General features: G+C 45.3%; 1 protein-coding gene across 1 annotated transcript in view; it reads right to left on the bottom strand.

Moving 5' to 3' along the window:
- kcnj5 (potassium inwardly rectifying channel subfamily J member 5) overlaps positions 1 to 19,555 on the bottom strand; it is a 43,891-nt gene that overhangs the window by 12,942 nt on the left and 11,394 nt on the right. Inside the window, exons 2-3 of the mRNA XM_024443116.2 lie at positions 18,591 to 18,673; positions 2,169 to 3,042 (exon numbers count right to left, since the gene is read on the bottom strand). Coding sequence (XP_024298884.1) covers positions 2,169 to 3,042; positions 18,591 to 18,653 — 937 coding nt within the window. The 5' untranslated portion in view covers positions 18,654 to 18,673. The remainder of the gene's footprint in view (positions 1 to 2,168; positions 3,043 to 18,590; positions 18,674 to 19,555) is intronic.

The raw sequence follows: 19,555 nt of genomic DNA, 5'->3' as shown, positions 1-19,555 counted from the left end.
ACAGCTAAAACGTAAAATTTTTCAAACACAATTTTCTTGTTGTCTGCTTGTTTTAGAATATTATAAAACTCCATTAAAGAAAGGTAAAACAGGTCTAAATATTACTTTTCAACGTTGCCTGCTCTCGAGCGTTCTCTGGACTTAGAAAAACCTAATATTAGAGAGCTTCTCTCATGTCCTTTCCATGACGGCGCTAGCAGCCACGTGGGTGAGTGCTAGTTAGCTACCGACTGGAACAATAAGCTAGCCAAAACCAACAACTCAAGCAAACAGACTATACCGCTACAAGTAGTAAGTGGAGTTACAAACGGACTATTCTAAACAATTTCCCACCAATATGCTAGGGTTGCTAATGCTACTTCCTGACATTGCGTACAGTATTCAGGGTAATCAACAGACTGCTGCAACCTGATTGGCTGAGCCACTCCAGTATGGTGGTGGAAAAAGGTGATTCATGAAGAAAGTATGCATATTTTTTTCCACCTTCTCGCCATTAAATCGAGTTAAGGAGGAAATTGACGTATTTGCTGCCTGAATGGAGAATGTTTTATGTACGAACCGGTCCACGGGGATACGAGTGTATAGCAGGCTGCATACATTCCCTTTGGACTGTAAGATGAAGCGCCTCAATATCGCCATCTGCCTGCCTTTGGGCTAGGCCTTCATCAAGGAGCACACAGAAATAATTGCATCCTTGTGTCTTTGTACTCCCTGATGAAGGCCATGCTGCCGAAATGCGTCACTTAAATTAGTTTTTAAACATTTGTTCCATTGAACATGCCATACAAATAAAGGCATTGTAATTACACGAAGAGTGCCTTGTTTCTCCTTTCTTTTTAAAAACATTAATATTCACTAGGAAGAAGAAAAATCATGACCCTACCGAATGAAGTATGTAAGTGACATGTATAATGCATCGTATTTAGATTAGTGCATTATAATCTGTCCTTGAACAAAGGCCGATACACAATGTGTAAGGTTTGCACATACAGTGTTTACCTGAATGGACTAATTCACCACAGGAACATATTAGGAGCAAATAAGGAATTAGCAGTGGAGTGTGGCCAGGGCTGTACAAGTGTCGTCATTCCCTCTGCTACTGTGATAAATTAGCAGATTTCCTCATTCAATAATCAATACAAAGACTTCCAAGGCTACCAGGAAGCTAGCTGGTGATCTCTTGAGTGCAAATAGTTCAAGTCTCTGGGATGCAACTCACTAGGCATGGGACAGTTTTTTTATAGTTTGAATTTAAATGTAAAAACAAAAAGTTGAATCTCCCTTTCCTGGCTATTTTACAGACGTGTATAAAAAGTTGCTTCTGTGTTTTTGGTGGTAACATCCCAGAGAAGAGTATATGTTAGCCAGGCCAGTACTGTCTTCAACAACCTGTTTCTTTCATTACCGCAACACCTCTCCCTATACACAGACCAGCGTGGGAGGCTAACACTCCTTCCTTTAACAAACAAACATCTCAAAGAGGCCTCCCTGATGCACCAACATAGGGGAGATGCGGGCCTCAGTATGGATGTGGAAACATTTGCCTACCTGCAACAACCTTCCAAATAAAGACCCTGCCCACTGTTCATTTTTGGGTCATTTGTCTTTGTGGAAAATTACAGAGTTGGTCATGGTAACAGGAAATAACCTATGCTCTCAAAAAGCTATATTTTTTAATTTTTAAATGGTCTCTTATGACACTAGAACAGCCATATTTACCTGAGTTGGTAAATATATTTATTACTGTATATGCAGATCCAAACCATATGGTACCTTTAGAAATTGTGTTTGTATGGGTTGGAAATTGTCTGGTTTGTTGAATGAAAGACATGACATTATCAATGAATATGAAGAACCACAATGGATTTACTGAACAGACAAGAGTTGAAATGGAACTGACCAAGGCCCTATTCAGAAACAACACTTAGCTGTCCCCTACCCCCAATGCACCAGTGTAGATACAAAATTATTGGTAAATTCCACCAACCCTATCAGAAGACAACGTGGCGCTACTACCATATTGCTTATATAACTATCTAATTGTTTCAGGTCTTCATGAGGGGTCTATGGGCTAGGGGTCCAATGCACTAGTGAACTTCACTCATGTGACCACTAACCTGGTGCCCTATACTCTGGTGACCTATTAGCCTTGGTTCAAGAGGACGTACCCGTAGCTTCGACCATGCCCTCCAGGATGACCACGATCTCAAACTCCTCCTTATCCATCTGTGCCTGGGACAGCTCCCAGAAGGGGCTCTTCTCGTTGATCTCGTGGGAGATTATGAGTGGGGAGACCAGGAAGAGCCGGTCGTCTCCTGTGTCGAAGCCGATGTTGATGTCCGTCTGGTTGAGAGGGATGAACTCCCCCTCCTTGGTCTGCTGTGAGCGGATAAGCTTGGCCCGGATGGAGGCCTCCACGATGTGAGAGTTGCGCAGGTCCCCGACTCTGAACATGAGACACAGCTTGTTGTCCCGCACAGAAATCACTGCCTTGTGGGAGAACATGAGCGTCTCAGCGCGGTTTTTGGGCTGGGAGATCTTCACGAACATGCAGCCCACCATCATGGCATTGACGATGGAGCCCAGGATGGCCTGGATCAGGAGCAGGATGATGCCCTCAGGGCACTTCTCTGTGATGACGCGGTAGCCGTAGCCAATGGTGGTCTCCGTTTCGATGGAGAAGAGGAAGGCCGAAACGAAGCTGTTGAGGTTCTCAACGCAAGGGGTCCAGCCCTCCTCGTCGCTGTGCCACAGGTCCCCTCGGATCAGGGCGATGATGTACCACAGCAGGCCGAAGAACAGCCAGTTGACCACGTACACCAGAGTGAAGATGAAGAGGCTGAAGCGCCAGCGCAGGTCTACCAGGGTGGTGAACAGGTCGCTAAGGTAACGGTAGGTCTCCTGCACGTTACCGTGGTGAACGTTGCACTTGCCATCTTTCTGCACATAGCGTTGCCGGGGCTTCTTGACTGGGTCGGCGATGAGGTGGGTGTGCTCGGTGGAGATCTGGGCCTCCCGCATGTGTTTGGGAAGCTTTTGCACCTGGAGAGACAGAGAGGAAGAGAGACAGTTCCTCTGAGACGTTGGTCACAATATCATTGTTTTCAGTATTTAATGTGTGGAGCCAGGAGTGACCTGTTCAGGAAAAACACTGGGCTCTCGTTACAGTCTATCGCTTGAGACCATTGTTTTTCCTGGTCAGGTCAAAAGGTCAGCAAAAATGTCTGCCTCTATTCATGTGCAATGTCCTCATATTACCCTTGTTGCTACAATGTGTGAAACATTCTCATATTACCATTCTTGCTACAATGTGTGAAATGTCCTCCTATTACCCTTGTTGCTAAAATGTGTGAAATGTCTTCATATGTCTGTGTGAAATGTCTGTGTGGAATTTTCTCATATTGCCCTTGTTGCTACAATGTGTGAATTGCAGTGCTGTCACACTGTCATGTTATATGAGAAAATACACATTCTCAACCTTTTAAGTAATTGCTTTGACTTCATCCTCAACCACCTTCAACTGCCACCCTCATTGGGGTACGTGATTCACATTTAAAAACAGTCCATTTATATTTTCCAACGGTGCTATACATTTGGGTGAGGTTTTTTTCTTGCCTGAGTAGCCTTGTTTCACTGGCAAAAATAAAATTAAACCATCTAGTGTTCAGCGAGATAACAACACAATGTCAAATACAGGTAGCATAGTCAAATAATTAACATCCAATCACATTAACCATTACTCTCTCGTAGGAATTCCACTAACGGTCCGGTCCGTATGTAGCCAAACGTAGCTTCTGCTCATGTTGGTATCTGTACTGATGGCGCAAAAGCCATGACAGGTAGACATAGTGGAGTGGTAACGCGCGTGCAAGCAGTTGCTCCCGATGCCACTTGGGTACACTGAGGCTCTTGCTACCAAGGGAATGCTTGACAGCTTGAAAGACGTTTTGGACACTACAGTGAAAATGGTTAACTTTGATAAAGCAAGGCTCCTGAACTCTTATGTATTTTCTGCACTATGCAATGATATGGGCAGCGACCATGTAAAGCTTCTACAACATACTGCACTGGTTATCAAGGGGTTTCTTTGAATTGAGAGACCATCATTTTCACTTGTCTGACCGCTTGCATGATGACGAGTTTCTCACATGACTGGCCTCTCTGGGTGATGTTTTTTCCTCGCCTGAATGATCTGAATCTAGGATGTGCGGGAAAAAATGAAGGCTATGATTAAGAAGTTGGAATGCTTCTCTGTCTACATTAACAAGGACAACACACAGGTCTTTCCATCATTGTATGATCTTTTTGTGCAAATGAACTTAAGCTTACGGACAATGTCAGATGTGATATAGCGAAGCACCTGAGTGAGTTGGGTGTGCAATTACGCAGGTGCTTTCCCGAAACGGATGACACAAACAACTGGATTCGTTATCCCTTTCATGCCCTGCCTCCAGTCCACTTACAGATATCTGAACAAGAGAGCCTCATCGAAATTGCAACAAGCGGTTCTGTGAAAATGTAACTTAATCAGAAGCCACTGCCAGATTTCTGGATTGGGCTGCGCTCAGCAAATTGAGCTGTTAAGACACTGATGCCCTTTTCAACCACATACCTATGTGAGAGTGGATTCTTGGCCCTCACTAGCATGATAACTAAATACAGGCAGAGACTATGTGTGGAAAATTATTTAAGACTGAGACTCTCTCCAATACAACTCAACATTGCAGAGTTATGTGCATCCTTTCAAGCACACCCTTCTCATTAATCTGTGGTGAGTTATTCACAATTTTCGATTAACAAATAAGGTTTTCTATATAAGATGGTTAAATAAAGCAAAATTATTGATTATTATTATTTATGCCCTGGTCTTATAAGAACTCTTTGTCACTTACCATGAGCAGGGTTGTGACAAAAACTTACACTCATTCTTATGTTTAATAAATGTATTGTGTAGTGTGTGTGTGGCAGGCTTACAATGATGGCAAAAAAAAAAACATTTGAGAGTGCGCTGACCATGGTGTTAGAGGGGTACGCAGCTGGAGGTTGAATGTTTGAAGGGGTATGGGACTATAAAAAGTTTGGGAACCGCTGCCCTGGCTAATTGAAATGAAGGCTCCTGATACTGTAGCTGCACTGCTCCCATAACATTGTGTGAGAGAGTGTCTCTCCAAGCACATGGTGCGTCATGACTGGGAGGGAGAAGAGAGAGAGACCACAAGGGTATGGGGCCTGCCTTCATTCCTCACTGTTGGCCCAGCTCCAGACAGGCGATCTGTTTCCACAGCTGCACCTCTCCTGTACCTCACTTCCTATGGGACACTGGCAGGTCTGGATAGGAACATAGGAGGCTGCTAATCTAGTCTTTTTTTTGCAACCTGCATTGAGTATAATTCAGATCCAGCTCCAAAACTGAAATAATGGCTCCTGATGTTCAATTGAAGGAATTTAAATGAAAGACATGCCCTTGAAAATACATACTATAGTCCTGCAAATGATTTAAATATAGATCTGAATACTGTAAGCAGGTTTCCATTGACAAAATCCCAAAATAAATAAATTGTGACGCTTAATGGAAATAGCAGCGATAGGAGGAATATTGTAAAGATCTACAACATTTTTATCCATTCGACAGGGGTCGAGCAATAAACTTTATATATTGTGACAAATTATGATGGAAAAAGGGGTTTTCGAATAAATGCTTGCCGAATAATTTTGAAAGTACACAGGGCATGTGATGTCAACAGGTAACGATGAAGCAGCAGTCCACATTTAATTCGAAATGCCTACTGCCTATTAAATCTATCTTTGCAGGATCCTTGTCCTGACTTTCAAATATGGCTTTATTTGCTTTGACTTTTGTGGTTTGTTGAATGCATGTTTCACCATCCAATTATTTCAGATCTACAAGTTTCACCATGGCACAGACCGTGGCGTTACGTTGACACAAGAATTATTAGAATATGGTAAATATTAATAAATTCTTGCATTCCATGCTGGCTTTTGTGAGCTACCTGAGACATGAAACAGATAGGTGGGAGGGCATACAGCCTGTCACCAATTTATTCATCTGCAATTTGCCTAAATAGGTCATGGAAATACATCAAGCACTTCATTTGTAATCAACACTGTAGATTATTTTTAGCTGTGACGTCATTTTGGCCAGCTGTTTTTATTGACACAAGACAGTTAAATGGAAACGCACCATAGCAGACAATTGTCAAACCTATTTTCTATGAACATTTTATAAATGTCGACAAAAAAAAAATCACTGGACAAGTTAATGGAAACATAGCTACTGTTTTCAATTCTAGCTAGGGACTCTTCATTGTAGTTCTATAAACACACGCACATTAGGAGAGTATTCCATGTATCAGATGTTGCTTTATTGATATATTATACAGTAATGAAAGGTTTGACAGTGAAGTTAAAGACAACACCCATTGATCAATACAGTAATGTCTTTAATTTGAGCCATTTTTCTACAGCAGGAATTTAATCATATAGCAACAGGAAATGTGAATTATTATGTGGATTAGAATGGACATTTTTGTGGGGGTTGCTACATTTTTCGTAAATTTCAAAGTGGAAATTACAAACTTCAGAATCCTTTTTAAACCTTGACTACACAACACAGTTTACATTTCCTGCATTGCAAGTTATCCTCCAACAGGGTGAACAAATGAAGATCCTAAATCTGTACCTGTACAGTCCTAAATTAAAGACAATGGACCTATTTGTTTCCATTTGAGAGTGTTAAAGAAATTCCTAATTGAGTGATTGATGAAGCCATCACAGACAGTGCTACAGTAGTGCAGCCAGCCCAGAGTCAATGACGTCCCCAGGGCAGATACTCCATATACAAATTAATTAGCAGTTGCTGTGTGCTGGTGTTTTCCCACAGTTGGTTTGCCTCACCACACTCAGTAAGAATAAATTAAATCGCCTCTGGAATAAAGACAAATAACCTGGACTATTTCACCATCCATTATCAGGACATGCGAGTCGTTTTCTCACAATCATCCTCTCTTTCCCTCTCCATGGTAGTGAGCTGAACCATCCATCATCTTCCGCAGACAGTCAAGCACACACACATGATCACCCTTCTTATAGGAAACTCATGATCCACAATGTTTCCCCCTCGTCCCCTTATATTTTTCCCCCTCGTCCCCAGACACTTCCATCTTTCACCACCCCCTCTTTCTTTCCTTCTTCCTCGCTCTCTCTACCTCCCAGCAGTGTCACACAGGACAATTGGGGGAGGGAGAGGAATGTGTGTATGTATGGAAAACATGTATCCAAAATGGCGTAGCAGTGCAGACGTGTTTTGTTCGTCCTCTCGTGTACTTTTGTATTTTTCATATTTTTTTTGTATATATTTCAATTCTATTTTCAATCTCTTCTTCATTTTAGTTCAATTATACCTTCTGGTAACCTGCCTCACCCAATGTGATACGGAACCGCTATTATTTGTCATTTTTAGACCTGATAGCAAGAACCCCAGACATCACAAGCTAACCAGCTAATTAGCCACAAGCTATTTAGTAATTGTTAGCCACTGCTAGCGGCCTTTACCTTCTGCACAGGTATCAGCCCTTTTTTAAAAATTTTTTATAATTTTAGCCTGGATAATACTCGCCAGCCAGCAGTAACGGACTGTTTCTCCACTACAACACCGGATTCCTGCAGTAATCCCTGGTCCATTCTCCTCATCTTCACAGCTATGTAGCACCCACCAAGTTACCCAGTACCGAAGCTATCCCTGAGTCCCACCTCCCGGCCTACTCAGTTGTTCACACGGACTCCACCCAAACACGGCTAAAAATCAAATCAAATCAAATCAAATTTTATTTGTCACATACACATGGTTAGCAGATGTTAATGCGAGTGTAGCGAAATGCTTGTGCTTCTAGTTCCGACAATGCAGTAATAACCAACAAGTAATCTAACTAACAATTCCAAAACTACTGTCTTATACACAGTGTAAGGGGATAAAGAATATGTACATAAGGATATATGAATGAGTGATGGTACAGAGCAGCATAGGCAAGATACAGTAGCTGATATCGAGTACAGTATATACATATGAGATGAGTATGTAAACAAAGTGGCATAGTTAAAGTGGCTAGTGATACATGTATTACATAAGGATGCAGTCGATGATATAGAGTACAGTATATACGTATGCATATGAGATGAATAATGTAGGGTAAGTAACATTATATAAGGTAGCATTGTTTATATATTTACATCATTTCCCATCAATTCCCATTATTAAAGTGGCTGGAGTTGAGTCAGTGTCATTGTCAGTGTGTTGGCAGCAGCCACTCAATGTTAGTGGTGGCTGTTTAACAGTCTGATGGCCTTGAGATAGAAGCTGTTTTTCAGTCTCTCGGTCCCAGCTTTGATGCACCTGTACTGACCTCGCCTTCTGGATGATAGCGGGGTGAACAGGCAGTGGCTCGGGTGGTTGATGTCCTTGATGATCTTTATGGCCTTCCTGTAACATCGGGTGGTGTAGGTGTCCTGGAGGGCAGGTAGTTTGCCCCCGGTGATGCGTTGTGCAGACCTCACTACCCTCTGGAGAGCCTTACGGTTGAGGGCGGAGCAGTTGCCGTACCAGGCGGTGATACAGCCCGCCAGGATGCTCTCGATTGTGCATCTGTAGAAGTTTGTGAGTGCTTTTGGTGACAAGCCGAATTTCTTCAGCCTCCTGAGGTTGAAGAGGCGCTGCTGCGCCTTCTTCACGATGCTGTCTGTGTGAGTGGACCAATTCAGTTTGTCTGTGATGTGTATGCCGAGGAACTTAAAACTTGCTACCCTCTCCACTACTGTTCCATCGATGTGGATAGGGGGTGTTCCCTCTGCTGTTTCCTGAAGTCCACAATCATCTCCTTAGTTTTGTTGACGTTGAGTGTGAGGTTATTTTCCTGACACCACACTCCGAGGGCCCTCACCTCCTCCCTGTAGGCCGTCTCGTCGTTGTTGGTAATCAAGCCTACCACTGTTGTGTCGTCCGCAAACTTGATGATTCAGTTGGAGGCGTGCATGGCCACGCAGTCGTGGGTGAACAGGGAGTACAGGAGAGGGCTCAGAACGCACCCTTGTGGGGCCCCAGTGTTGAGGATCAGCGGGGAGGAGATGTTGTTGCCTACCCTCACCACCTGGGGGCGGCCCGTCAGGAAGTCCAGTACCCAGTTGCACAGGGCGGGGTCGAGACCCAGGGTCTCGAGCTTGATGACGAGCTTGGAGGGTACTATGGTGCTGAATGCCGAGCTGTAGTCGATGAACAGCATTCTCACATAGGTATTCCTCTTGTCCAGATGGGTTAGGGCAGTGTGCAGTGTGGTTGAGATTGCATCGTCTGTGGACCTATTTGGGCGGTAAGCAAATTGGAGTGGGTCTAGGGTGTCAGGTAGGGTGGAGGTGATATGGTCCTTGACTAGTCTCTCAAAGCACTTCATGATGACGGATGTGAGTGCTACGGGGCGGTAGTCGTTTAGCTCAGTTACCTTAGCTTTCTTGGGAACAGGAACAATGGTGGCCCTCTTGAAGCATGTGGGAACAGCAGACTGGTATAGGGATTGGTTGAATATGTCCGTAAACACACCGGCCAGCTGGTCTGCGCATGCTCTGAGGGCGCGGCTGGGGATGCCGTCTGGGCCTGCAGCCTTGCGTTAACTTACTCCTGCGCCGACAGAGATGGCCGCCTCGCTTCGCGTTCCTAGGAAACTATGCAGTTTTTTGTTTTTTTACGTGTTATTTCTTACACTAGTACCCCAGGTCATCTTAGGTTTCTTTACATACAGCCGACAAGAACTACTGAATATAAGATCAGCGTCAACTCACCATCAGTACGACCAAGAATATGTTTTTCGCGATGCGGATCCTGTGTTCTGCCTTACAACCAGTGTGTGGATCACATGCAGCGACCCAAAAAAACGACTCAGAAAAAGAGGGAAACGAAGCGGTCTTCTGGTCAGACTCCGGAGACGGGCTCATCGTGCACCACTCCCTAGCATTCTTCTTGCCAATGTCCAGTCTCTTGACAACAAGGTTGATGAAATCCGAGCAAGGGTAGCATTCCAGAGGGACATCAGAGACTGTAACGTTCTCTGCTTCACGGAAACATGGCTAACTGGAGAGACGCAATCCGAAGCGGTGCAGCCAGCGGGTTTCTCCACGCATCGCGCCGACAGAAACAAACATCTTTCTGGTAAGAAGACGGGCGGGGGCGTATGCCTTATGGCCAACGTGACATGGTGTGATGAAAGAAACATACAGGAACTCAAATCCTTCTGTTCACCTGATTTAGAATTCCTCACAATCAAATGTAGACCGCATTATCTACCAAGAGAATTCTCTTCGATTATTGTCACAGCCGTATATATCCCCCCAAGCAGACACATCGATGGCTCTGAACGAACTTTATTTAACTCTCTGCAAACTGGAAACGATTTATCCGGAGGCTGCATTCATTGTAGCTGGGGATTTTAACAAGGCTAATCTGAAAACAAGACTCCCTAAATTTTATCAGCATATCGATTGCGCAACCAGGGGTGGAAAGACCCTGGATCATTGTTACTCTAACTTCCGCGACGCATATAAGGCCCTGCCCCGCCCCCTTTCGGAAAAGCTGACCACGACTCCATTTTGTTGATCCCTGCCTACAGACAGAAACTAAAACAAGAAGCTCCCACGCTGAGGTCTGTCCAACGCTGGTCCGACCAAGCTGACTCCACACTCCAAGACTGCTTCCATCACGTGGACTGGGAGATGTTTCGTATTGCGTCAGACAACAACATTGACGAATACGCTGATACGGTGTGCGAGTTCATTAGAACGTGCGTTGAAGATGTCGTTCCCATAGCAACGATTAAAACATTCCCTAACCAGAAACCGTGGATTGATGGCAGCATTCGTGTGAAACTGAAGGCGCGAACCACTGCTTTTAATCAGGGCAAGGTGTCTGGTAACATGACTGAATACAAACAGTGCAGCTATTCCCTCCGCAAGGCTATCAAACAAGCTAAGCGCCAGTACAGAGACAAAATAGAATCTCAATTCAACGGCTCAGACACGAGAGGCATGTGGCAGGGTCTACAGTCAATCACGGACTACAGGAAGAAACCCAGCCCAGTCACGGACCAGGATGTCTTGCTCCCAGGCAGACTAAATAACTTTTTGCCCGCTTTGAGGACAATACAGTGCCACTGACACGGCCTGCAACGAAAACATGCGGTCTCTCCTTCACTGCAGCCGAAGTGAGTAAGACATTTAAACGTGTTAACCCTCGCAAGGCTGCAGGCCCAGACGGCATCCCCAGCCGCGCCCTCAGAGCATGCGCAGACCAGCTGGCCGGTGTGTTTACGGACATATTCAATCAATCCCTATACCAGTCTGCTGTTCCCACATGCTTCAAGAGGGCCACCATTGTTCCTGTTCCCAAGAAAGCTAAGGTAACTGAGCTAAACGACTACCGCCCGTAGCACTCACATCCGTCATCATGAAGTGCTTTGAGAGACTAGTCAAGGACCATATCACCTCCACCCTACCTGACACCCTTGACCCACTCCAATTTGCTTACCGCCCAAATAGGTCCACAGACGATGCAATCTCAACCACACTGCACACTGCCCTAACCCATCTGGACAAGAGGAATACCTATGTGAGAATGCTGTTCATCGACTACAGCTCGGCATTCAACACCATAGTACCCTCCAAGCTCGTCATCAAGCTCGAGACCCTGGGTCTCGACCCCGCCCTGTGCAACTGGGTACTGGACTTCCTGACGGGCCGCCCCCAGGTGGTGAGGGTAGGCAACAACATCTCCTCCCCGCTGATCCTCAACACTGGGGCCCCACAAGGGTGCGTTCTGAGCCCTCTCCTGTACTCCCTGTTCACCCACGACTGCGTGGCCATGCACGCCTCCAACTGAATCATCAAGTTTGCGGACGACACAACAGTGGTAGGCTTGATTACCAACAACGACGAGACGGCCTACAGGGAGGAGGTGAGGGCCCTCGGAGTGTGGTGTCAGGAAAATAACCTCACACTCAACGTCAACAAAACTAAGGAGATGATTGTGGACTTCAGGAAACAGCAGAGGGAACACCCCCATCCACATCGATGGAACAGTAGTGGAGAGGGTAGCAAGTTTTAAGTTCCTCGGCATACACATCACAGACAAACTGAACTGGTCCACTCACACAGACAGCATCGTGAGGAAGGCGCAGCAGCGCCTCTTCAACCTCAGGAGGCTGAAGAAATTCGGCTTGTCACCAAAAGCACTCACAAACTTCTACAGATGCACAATCGAGAGCATCCTGGCGGGCTGTATCACCGCCTGGTATGGCAACTGCACCGCCCTCAACCGTAAGGCTCTCAGAGGGTAGTGAGGTCTGCACAACGCATCACCGGGGGCAAACTACCTGCCCTCCAGGACACCTACACCACCCGATGCTACAGGAAGGCCATAAAGATAATCAAGGACATCAACCACCCGAGCCACTGCCTGTTCACCCCGCTGTCATCCAGAAGGCGAGGTCAGTACAGGTGCATCAAAGCTGGGACCGAGAGACTGAAAAACAGCTTCTATCTCAAGGCCATCAGACTGTTAAACAGCCACCACTAACATTGAGTGGCTACTGCCAACACACTGTCAATGACACTGACTCTACTCCAGCCACTTTAACCATGGGAATTGATGGGAAATGATGTAAATATATCACTAGCCACTTTAAACAATGCTACCTTATATAATGTTACTTACCCTACATTATTCATCTCATATGCATACGTTGATACTGTACTCTATATCATCGACTGCATCCTTATGTAATACATGTATCACTAGCCACTTTAACTATGCCACTTGGTTTACATACTCATCTCATATGTATATACTGTACTCAATATCATCTACTGTATCTTGCCTATGCTGCTCTGTACCATCACTCATTCATATATCCTTATGTACATATTCTTTATCCCCTTACACTGTGTATAAGACAGTAGTTTTTTGGGAATTGTTAGTTAGATTACTTGTTCGTTATTACTGCATTGTCGGAACTAGAAGCACAAGCATTTCGCTACACTCGCATTAACATCTGCTAACCATGTGTATGTGACAAATAAAATTTGATTTGATTTGATTTGGTTAACACGGTTAAATGTCTTACTCACCTCGGCTGCAGTGAAGGAGAGACCGCATGTTTTCATTGCAGGCCGTGTCAGTGGCACTGTATTGTCCTCAAAGTGGGCAAAAAGTTATTTAGTCTGCCTGGGAGCAAGACATCCTGGTCCGTGACTGGGCTGGATTTCTTCCTGTAGTCCGTGATTGACTGTAGACCCTGCCACATGCCTCTTGTGTCTGAGCCATTGAATTGAGATTCTACTTTGTCTCTGTACTGACGCTTAGCTTGTTTGATAGCCTTGCGGAGGGAATAGCTGCACTGTTTGTATTCAGTCATGTTACCAGACACCTTGCCCTGATTAAAAGCAGTGGTTTGCGCTTTCAGTTTCACACGAATGCTGCCATCAATCCACGGTTTCTGGTTAGGGAATGTTTTAATCGTTGCTATGGGAACGACATCTTCAACGCACGTTCTAATGAACTCGCACACGGAATCAGCGTATTCGTCAATATTGTTATCTGACGCAATACGAAACATGTCCCAGTCCACGTGATGGAAGCAGTCTTGGAGTGTGGAGTCAGCTTGGTCGGACCAGCGTTGGACAGACCTCAGCGTGGGAGCCTCTTGTTTTAGTTTCTGTCTGTAGGCAGGAACAAAATGGAGTCGTGGTCAGCTTTTCCGAAAGGGGGCGGGGCAGGGCCTTATATGCGTCGCGGAAGTTAGAGTAACAATGATCCAGGGTCTTTCCACCCCTGGTTGCGCAATCGATATGCTGATAAAATTTAGGGAGTCTTGTTTTCAGATTAGCCTTGTTAAAATACCCAGCTACAATGAATGCAGCCTCCGGATAAATCGTTTCCAGTTTGCAGAGAGTTAAATAAAGTTCGTTCAGAGCCATCGATGTGTCTGCTTGGGGGGGGATATATACGGCTGTGATTATAATCGAAGAGAATTCTCTTGGTAGACAATGCGGTCTACATTTGATTGTGAGGAATTCTAAATCAGGTGAACAGAAGGATTTGAGTTCCTGTATGTTTCTTTCATCACACCATGTCACGTTAGTCATAAGGCATACGCCCCCGCCCCTCTTCTTACCAGAAAGATGTTTGTTTCTGTCGGCGCGATGCGTGGAGAAACCCGCTGGCTGCACCGCCTCGGATAGCGTCTCTCCAGTGAGCCATGTTTCCGTGAAGCAAAGAACGTTACAGTCTCTGATGTCCCTCTGGAATGCTACCCTTGCTCGGATTTCATCAACCTTGTTGTCAAGAGACTGGACATTGGCAAGAAGAATGCTAGGGAGTGGTGCACGGTGTGCCCGTCTCCGGAGTCTGACCAGAAGACTGCCTCGTTTCCCTCTTTTTCGGAGTCGTTTTTTTGGGTCGCTGCATGGAATCCACTCCGTTGTCCTGTTTGTAAGGCAGAACACAGGATCCGCGTCGCGAAAAACATATTCTTGATCTTACTGATGGTGAGTTGACGCTGATCTTATATTCAGTAGTTCTTCTCGACTGTATGTAATGAAACCTAAGATGACCTGGGGTACTAATGTAAGAAATAACACGTAAAAAAAAACAAAAAACTGCATAGTTTCCTAGGAACGCGAAGCGAGGCGGCCATCTCTGTCGGCGCCGGCTAGAACACTCTACTCCACCCGATCCTTGCCGTAAGCTCTGGACCTTGGCACCAGATCACCGCTGCTACCGAGTGGCTAAAGTGGCTAACGCCTCTGCCCCGAAGCTAGCACCAGTTAGCCGTGAGCCAGGCGCATCTGCCGGATAGAAAACTAAATTACTACAACTACAATACCTCTTTTGCCACCTGGCTTGGATCCTTAGTCAACACGGCGCCCGCCGCACCACCACGACAGGTCTGCCGACGAATACTCCATCCACTGTGCCTTCAACCGGCCTCCATCGGAGCAGACGCTTCTACTAGCCCCGGGCTACTAACTTTAAACGCTGCGTCACCCGCGTGCTAGCGTAGTAACGACTACTCCCTGTTCATCTATTGCTGCCAACTGGACCCTATGATCACTTGGCTACATAGCTGATGCCCACTGGACTGCCCATTAATCATGGTACTCCATTCTGTTTATATATTTATTTTGTTTGTTTGTTTATCTTCCGTCCCCAGCTGTGAACTCAGGCTCTGTGTGTAGTTAACCGACTCTCTGCCCATTCATCGCCATTTTACCTGTTGTTGTTTTAGCTGATTAGCTGTTGTTGTGGTCTTAGCTAGCTCTCCAAATCAACACCTGTGATTACTTTATGCCTCGCTGTATGTCTCTCTCATATGTCAATATGCCTTGTATAGTGTTGTTTAGGTTAGTTATCATTGTTTTAGTTTACAATGGAGCCCCTAGTTCCACTCATTATACCTCTGATACCTCCTTTGTCCCACCTCCCACACATGCGATGACCTCACCCATTATAACCAGCTTATCCAGAGATACAACCTCTCTTATCATCACACAACATTTTCCATCAAGATAGACAGCCAAAGGGGGAGGAGTTGCAATCTACTGCAGAGAGAGCCTGCAAAGTTCTGTCATACTTTCCAGGTCTATACCCAAACAGTTTGAACTTCAAATTTAAAAAATTTACCTCTCCAGAGATAAGTCTCTCACTGTTGCCACTTGCTATCGACCCCCCTCTGCTCCCAGCTGTGCCATGGACACCATTTGTGAATTGATCTCCCACATCTAGTTTCAGAGTTCGTTCTGTTAGGTGACCTAAACTGGGATATGCTTAACACCCCGGCAGTCCTACAATCTAAGCTAGATGCCCTCAATCTCACACAAATCATCAAGGAACCCACCAGGTACAACCCTAAATCTGTAAACATGGGCACCCTCACAGACATTATCCTGACCAACTTGACCTCCAAATACACCTCCGCTGTTTTTTCAATCAGGATCTCAGCGATCACTGCCTCATTGCCTGTATCCGCTATGGGTCCGCGGTCAAACGACCCCCGCTCATCACTGTCAAACGCTCCCTAAAACACTTCTGCGAGCAGGTCTTTCTAATAGACCGGGTATCCTGGAAGGATATTGACCTCATCCCGTCAGGGTTAGGGTTAGGGTTACCCTAACCCTAACCCTAACCCTAACCCTAACCCTAACCCTAACCCTATCCCGTCAAATGCAGAACTAAGAACAGATATAGCCCTTGGTTCACTCCAGACCTGACTGCCCTTGACCAGCACAAAAACATCCTGTGGCGGACTGCCATAGCATCAAATAGTCCCCACGATATGCAACTGTTCAGGGAAGTCAGGAACCAATACACGCAGTCAGTCAGGAAAGCAAAGGCTAGCTTTTTCAAGCAGAAATTTGCATCCTGTAGCTCTAACTACAAAACGTTTTGGGACACTGTAAAGTCCATGGAGAACAAGAGCATCTCCTCCCAGCTGCCCATTGCACTGAGGCTAGGTAACACAGTCACCACTGATAAGTCCATGATAATCAAAAATTTCAATAAGCATTTCTCAACGGCTTGTCATGTCTTCCTCCTGGCTACTCCATCCTCGGCCAACAGCTCCACCCCCCCCCCGCAGCTACTCGCCCAAGCCTCCCCAGCTTCTCCTTCACCCATATCCAGACAGCAGATGTTCTGAAAGAGCTGCAAAACATGGACCAGTACAAATCAGCTGGGCTAGACAATCTGGACCCTCTCTTTCTAAAACTATCCGCCGCCATTGTTGCAACCCCTATTACCAGCCTGTTCAACCTCTCTTTCGTATCGTCCGAGATCCCTAAAGATTGGAAATCTGCTGCGGTCATCCCCCTCTTCAAAGGGTGTGACACCCTAGACCCGAACTGTTACAGACCTATGTCCATCCTGCCCTGCCTATCTAAAGTCTTTGAAAGCCAAGTTAACAAACAGATCACTGACCATTTCGAATCCCACCGTACCTTCTCCGCTGTACGGGTGTACCTCAGCCACGCTCAAGGTACTAAATGATATCATAACCGCCATCGATAAAAGACAGTACTGTGCAGCTGTCTTCATCGACCTGGCCAAGGCTTTCGACTCTGTCAATCACTGTATTCTTATCGGCAGACTCAATAGCCTTGGTTTTTCTGACGACTGCCTCGCCTGGTTCACCAACTACTTTGCAGACAGAGTTCAGTGTGTCAAATCGGAGGGCATGTTGTCCGGACCTCTGGTAGTCTCTATGGGGGTACCACAGGGTTCAATTCTCGGGCTGACTCTTTTCTCTGTATTTATAAATCATGTCGCTCTTGCTGTGGGCGATTCCCTGATCCACCTCTACGCAGACGATACCATTCTGTATACTTCTGGCCCTTTCTTGGACACCGTGCACTGTAGCCTCCAACTGCTCTTAAACGATAGTAAAACCAAATGCATGCTTTTCAACCGTTCGCTGCCCGCACCTGCCCGACTAGCATCACCACCCTGGACGGTTCCGACCTAGAATATGTGGACAACTATAAATACCTTGGTGTCTGGCTAGACAGTAAACATCTCCAATCCAAAATCAAATCTAGACTCGGCTTTCTATTTCGCAACAAAGCATCCTTCTCTCACGCCGCCAAACTTACCCTAGTAAAACTGACTATTCTACTGAACCTCGACTTCGGCGATGTCATCTACAAAATAGCTTCCAACACTCTACTCAGCAAACTGGATGCAGTCTATCACAGTGCCATCCGTTTTGTTACCAAATCACCTTATTCCACCCACCACTACGACCTTTATGCTCTAGTCGGCTGGCCCTCGCTACATATTTGTCGCCACACCCACTGGCTCCAGGTCATCTATAAGTCTATGCTAGGTAAATCTCTGCCTTATCTCAGTTCACTGGTCATGATAACAACACCCACCCGTAGCACACGTTCCAGCAGGTATATCTCACTGATCATCCCCAAAGCCAACACCTCATTTGGCTGCCTTTCCTTCCAGTTCTCTGCTGCCAGTGACTGGAACAAATTGAAAAAATCGCTGAAGAGACTTTCATTTCCCTCACCAACTTTAAACATCAACTATCTGAGCAGTTAACCGATCACTGCAGCTGTACATTGTCCATCTGTAAATAGCACACCCAATCTACCTACCTCATCCCCATACTGTTTTTATTTTATTTACCTTTCTGCTCTTTTGCATACCAGTATCTATACTTGCACATCATCATCTGCTCATTTATCACTCCAGTGTTAATCTGCTAAATTGTAATTATTCTCTCCTATGGCCTATTTATTGCCTACCTCCTCATGCCTTTTGCACACACTGTATATAGACTTTATTTTCTCTACTGTGTCATTGACTTGTTTGTGTTATTGGCTTGTTTATTGTTTACTCCATGTGTAACTCTGTGTTGTTTTCTGTGGCACACTGCTTTGCTTTATCTTGGCCAGGTTGCAGTTGCAAATGAGAACTTGTTCTCAACTAGCCTACCTGGTTAAATAAAGGTGAAATAAAAAAATGTTCTTACTGCTGTGGGTGTGACTCCTATCTCCATGTCGTGGTCCATGTGGACTCGAGAATCTCCTGCCATCCTCAGGTGGAGCTCAACACCTGTGGGGAGAGAGGGAGATGGAGATTCAACTAGCTTTGAATATCCAATTAATTCAGCATTACACTTTCACAGAATTATGCATCAATCAAATCTCAACAATAGATTGTTTTTCAGAACATATCCCCTAAGATCAATCAGGAAAAATCAAAGATCAGGAAAAATTCTGCATAGTCAATACTGCATTGACTGATAACCCTGAAAAAAAAGTTTTCTACACATATCATGTCAATCACTTTAACGAAATCAAAACTACTATGCCAGTCATCTGTTTGAATAGGAGCCACTACTAACAGCGAGCCTGAATCTTAACAATGCATGCTCAAGTCTCCATTTTCATGTCAAATCTAGGCTACTGTTATGCTCCAACAACCATACTAGCATTCCATTAAGAATGCAAATCCAGTACATTACTTCATTCATTACTTAATGCTACAGTAGGTGGCATGTGAGGACAGTGAAGTCAGTAGTGAGGACATTAGAACAGAGCCTCAGTTCATCATAATAAGACAGACCTTTTTCACCAACACAGAATGCTAATGTGTGGATTAACTCTGGACTCTGGACTCACTCTGTTAGCTAATTTGTAATCTCTGAATGAAGCAGTCTCAGCTGTCAGTAGCTACCGTGTTCAACCTTTGTTATCCCCCCGAGGAGGAGAACACATCAGTGCCAGTACGCTGCCTGGGCTGAACACCAACCCAACTGTTAAAAGCCCTGATGCTGCATGGACAAGCTGACCACTACTTGAATCACAATAATCACCAGCCTGGACCCTTCACAATATGTCCACAGCAGATTTGTATGTCTTCATTTCTTTGTTTAAACTTCCCATGTGCCTACAATAATAGCTCTTTAGTTTCGAAGACTTCTTTTCGAACAGT

This window comes from Oncorhynchus tshawytscha, linkage group LG13 (genome assembly GCF_018296145.1).
Source record: "Oncorhynchus tshawytscha isolate Ot180627B linkage group LG13, Otsh_v2.0, whole genome shotgun sequence".
Taxonomy (NCBI): domain Eukaryota; kingdom Metazoa; phylum Chordata; class Actinopteri; order Salmoniformes; family Salmonidae; genus Oncorhynchus; species Oncorhynchus tshawytscha.
This window is presented reverse-complemented; position numbering and strand designations above follow the sequence as displayed.